This window comes from Delphinus delphis, chromosome 11 (assembly GCF_949987515.2).
Source record: "Delphinus delphis chromosome 11, mDelDel1.2, whole genome shotgun sequence".
Classification (NCBI taxonomy): domain Eukaryota; kingdom Metazoa; phylum Chordata; class Mammalia; order Artiodactyla; family Delphinidae; genus Delphinus; species Delphinus delphis.
The window spans coordinates 49,767,835-49,772,619 of NC_082693.1; the positions used below are offsets into that span (position 1 = coordinate 49,767,835).

A 4,785-nucleotide genomic window follows, 5' to 3' on the forward strand; every position below is an offset into this window, starting at 1 on the left:
ATGTCAGAAATAAAAAGAAAAAAAACCCACAGCAAAATATAAAGCCAGGTGATTATGCTTTTTCCTTTAGAAATATGACTTCTGTTATTTCTGGGTTAGGTCTGCAGATTTTAGTGTGGCATGTTTTTATTAACATTCCATATAAAACAATTCATAGCTTTTGCTTGTAGCAATGTGAAAATGCAACTAGAAACACAGTCTTGTACTCAACAGATTGATTTATCTTATATTTGTTCTAGTAATTTCTAGCTGGATTCAGTCAGTGGGCTGAAAAGTCCATTACAGGAGTCAGGCTGCATGCTCAGGATGAAACAGGAATGAATTGGATGGACTTGGAAGATTTAGCTGAGTCCTTCCACACGCCGGTCCTATTTGTGGGGCTTCGGTTGTTAGTGAAGGAAGTCTGTTTTCGGCTCATACTGTCAGAATCTTCTTTGTTGAATATTTGTTTCATGTTTTGGCAGCATGGGAAGCTTTGGATACAGTCTTGCAGGAGATGGCCACTAAAAAACATGTATATCCAGGGATTGCAGCAACTATTCAAGGAAGCCAGTAATGCAGTGATGGTGGTGGCCGGGTTTTCCGACTCTGTATGGAAAACATAAGGGGAGAGCATTTAACTAGTCAAATGCAAGTGACAGCACTGGATAAACTCATTTTTCTGTTGGTTCATGAAAGCTGGAAAATGTTATGGGTCAATATAGAAAATAAAGTATTTTGTTTATCAGTCAGGGAAATGGTTGGTGAATGGAAATTGCTTGGTTGTAAAATATTTTCATAGGCAAGATGCCTTGAAATTAATTCAAGGATTTTAAACCACTATTAAAATATTTAAGTAGAATGAGTGGGACTTCCAAGAGGTTAAGAATATTAAATAACTTAATAAAGTTTTGAATCCTTTGTGTTAGCACTAGCGTGTGCTAATGAACACAGCACTTAGAGAACGGCTTCCATTTCAGTGAAATTTCTAGAGGCTATAGCCACATATACCAAATTATATCCATCCTGATAACTCAGGCAAAAGTATGACATTATGGACCATGTTTAGTTGTTTTAAATTTTTTACTATTAAACATATTCTTGTAATAAGAAATCTGTACCGAAGGGGATAGTTGAAATAGGTCCCTGAAAGATGCAATATTTAGTTGTTTTCTTTGGTTAATTAGAAGCTTCGTCTGATTTTAAAAGAAAACCATCTTTGATTGTGGCTTGAACAATTAAATTATATTATGAAGAACAGATAAATTAAGAAATTCCAACAGTCCTTTGAACTATTTTTTGTGTATTTGCACTGGTAAACTACATAAATATCACCTTTCACCATAGAACTATTGCACTGAGAATATACCTTTTCTAAAGGTAAGAATCATAGGCAAGCACTGATTTTCCCTTATTAATTATGAACTTGGGCCTTCTCACTCTTGTTGCGCCAGAATAAATTACAGGTTAGTTAATCACACTTTGTGCTAAGATGCTACTCTTAAAGGCGATCAGGATCCAGGACTAAGACTGTATTCAGAAAGAATGGAAATCATCGACATACCTGTGCACAAGTGAAGAATTTTTTAGTAATTGTGTCTGAATCCTGATAGAGCAACAAATAGGCTGAATTTTTTATTTGATTAATACTTAAGAGGCTGCCAAGACCAAACAAGACAGGAAATATAGCATTTATGTTGTATTTTTCATCATCAGTGCTTTATAGCCATGACTTTTATTTGTCTGAATTAAATTCACTCTCAAGTGTTTAATTTGTACATACAACTTTCAAAGTATATCACAAATAACAAAAGGAGACACTTCTTCCCAGACACCTGTTTCCCAATTACAGTTGTTGTCAGCAACATTTCTGTAATATATTTGATGTGAAAAAAAATTTTTGTTTTCCTTATCAAAGGAAATTTTTTTTCAAGATACAATATTAAATAATGCTTTTGGGGGTAAGTTCTCGTGAAGCTGGTTTTCCTAGTTTGTGAAGGAATTAAAATCAAACGAGCTAGTAGGTGCGGAGGACTTTCTCAGAAAACTACAAGAGTTGTGTGGAGAGATGTACAGCTGTGTGGTCAAGTTAGTGCTGAAGGACTAATGAATCAGTCTAACAAATTTAGAGTTTATTAATAATCCTGCTTTGAAACACTGGGGAGAAAAAAGTGTTAAAGTAATTGTAGGAAAAAATCAAAACATTATGATAAGAAATGGAACACTAGCTAAATGCCAAATTAAAATGATTGACTTAAGAATCTCTCTTCAACACATTTAAACTATTTTCAAATTAAAAATATGTCCGTTTTACCCTTACTTTGGGGCATTTCTACAAAAATTTTACATTGCGATACTTTTCACAAACTAGCAAAAAGCAGTTGTGACAGTATACATATTGCTCTGAATCCAACAGACTTCAAAGCAGGGTTTTAACACAGCGGTTAGTGCTTTGGCAAGAAGTCATTATTCTGTTCTGTAATTGCGCGGCTGACTCTAGGGCACAGTTTTCTGGATTTGTGGTTTTAGGAGCTCGTTACAAATGCAGATTCCTGGGCCCCATTCCAGATCTGAATCAAAACGTCTGGGGTGGGGACCCCACGACTTTGGCTTTTAACAGTTCCGCTCAAGATGTGATTCTCATGCACGAAGTTTAAAAACTATTGCCCTAGAGGATATTATGAAAAGAAACTCTCTCCCCCCACCCCCCCAAGCACACAGACCCCATCTGTGCACCTTACTCCATCGTCCCGCGACACCTACCGACCCAGGGGAAATTCTTATCCCAGACAGACCACATCTGGATGATGAAGAAGGGCGCCCAGCAAACGATGTAAGCCGTCACGATCACGAAGGTCATCTTCACCGTGCGGATCTTGGCGCGGGAAATTGTCTTCACGCTGCTGACACACGGCGCGAGCAGGAGCTCCTGGTGGAAGGCGCCACCTGCGCCCTCCGCGCGGGCGCCCTTGCCCTGGCGCACCGCAGTCTTTCCGCGGACGTTGCGCCAGATGTGGTAGCAGATGAAGCCGTAGCAGGTGCCCAGGCTGACCACGGGCGCCACGAAGATGCTGCCGGTCATCCAGGTCACGTAGGCGGGGAGACCCCAGGGCTGGATGAAATTGGCCCAGCAGTCGTAGGCCTTGGTGACGTTGCTCACTTCGACCACGGAGAAGACGAAGTACTGTGGAGTGCTCAGCACGAAGCTCAGCACCCAGGCGGCAGCGATCATGAGGCGCGAGCGGCGCGCCGGCTGCTGCAGCGTCTTCAGCGGGTGGCACACTGCGATGTAGCGGTCGGCGGTCATGACCACCAGCATGTAAGCCGATGCGAACATGGCGAACACCTGCAGGTGCTTCACCACGCGGCAGAGCCCGTCGGGTCCGCGGAAACGGTAGGTGATGTCCCAGCACAGCTGAGGCAGCACCTGGAAGAGAGCGACGGCCAGGTCGGCCAGGCTGAGGTGGCGGATAAAGAGGTGCATGCGGGACATCTTGCGAGGCGTGCGGTGCAGCGCCAGCAGCACACTGCTGTTACCCAGCACGGCCACCACGAAAATCACGGCCAGCACGGCGACCTCCAGCTTGGCCAGCTCCTCGTTGCGCTCGTCCGCCAGCGGGCTGTCATCTTTCCCGAGCGCCTCCGCTTCCCAGCTGGGGTTGGCACCGCTGGCGTCCAGAGGCCACCATGGGCTGGAGTTCCCTGCGGGCCCCGCGCCGGGGCTCCCGGAGAAGCTCATGCTGTCCATGCAGCGCCTCCTCGGCCTCGGCGGAGGCCCGCTCCCTTCCCGCCTGCTCGCGCGGTGCGCTCCCTCCTTGTAGCGCTCACCGCGAGCCGGGCTCTGCTCGCTCTCTTGCGGGTGTCTCCCGGCGCAGCGTGTGCCACCAGCCAGTTCGGCCGCTCTCGGTCGAATTGCCCGCCCCTTTGCCTGCGCTGCCCTGTCTCAACTCGGGCGAAGCTGGGGAGGTGCGCTCCGAATCTCTGAAAGCACTGGGCTCCAAACTCAAATTATTGATGCGGAGTTTGTTTCCCCAGATCGCGTTCCCTCTCGCCTCAGTGGTTGGAGACTGCTCGGTGCCTACACTCGCTGCCTCCCTTCCCTCTTCCCTGGGGGTTTTCTTTTTTCCCCCTCCCTACGTCGGTGATTTGTCCTCTTTGCATCGCTGCTGCAGGGGTGGGGCTGGGAACTCGCGGATTACTTGGCGTAATAGGGGGTTGACCGTGGCGCTTTCCCTCTCTTCTCTTCTAAAAAAACCTTGGAGATCTGGACATGTCATGCCTTTTCAGGGTTTACCATCATTTCCTCTAGCCTCCCTCAAGGGTCACCTTAACCCCCGCATTTGACTTCAACAGACGCTGTCAACATGATACCCAGAAATCCCGAGTCCACCGCCCGCGTGGGTGCTCTTGATGCTGAACTTGGCGCGTGTGCCCACCTGCTTCAGCTTGGGTGTCTCCCTCCGCAGCGGGTCCGCGCATCCCGGGGAAGCCAGTCTAATTTTATTCTCAGGGCAACGTGGCTACGGGAATTTCGTCTCACACCAACCCCGCTCCTCTCCGCCCTCCTCTGTAGGGTAACAACTGGGTGACTTAAAGGACGCTCTCTTCCCGGTAACTTTGATGCCTGCTCTTTGTTACTCTGCCCGCGTTCGCGGACCGGAAGGACGCGCTCGCAGTCCCGGCGGCTGCCTGTACAGTGCACTTATCTACAGCGGGGGGGGGAAAGGAATGTCTCCTGGTTTTCCAGTTTCCCCCGGGGCTGGGAGCGTGTTGGGGGGTGGGTGGGACTTAAGGAGTTTTCTCTAA

General features: G+C 47.2%; 1 protein-coding gene across 1 annotated transcript; it reads right to left on the bottom strand.

Moving 5' to 3' along the window:
- Window positions 1-201: 201 nt before the first annotated feature.
- Window positions 202-3,871, bottom strand: AVPR1A (arginine vasopressin receptor 1A). Its single transcript, XM_060026305.1, has 2 exons — window positions 2,743-3,871; window positions 202-588 (listed from the first exon to the last, which is right to left on the bottom strand). The coding sequence occupies exons 1-2, from the start codon at window positions 3,725-3,727 to the stop codon at window positions 302-304; spliced, it is 1,272 nt and encodes a 423-aa protein (XP_059882288.1). The 5' UTR covers window positions 3,728-3,871; the 3' UTR covers window positions 202-301.
- Between the last annotated feature and the right edge of the window lie 914 nt (window positions 3,872-4,785).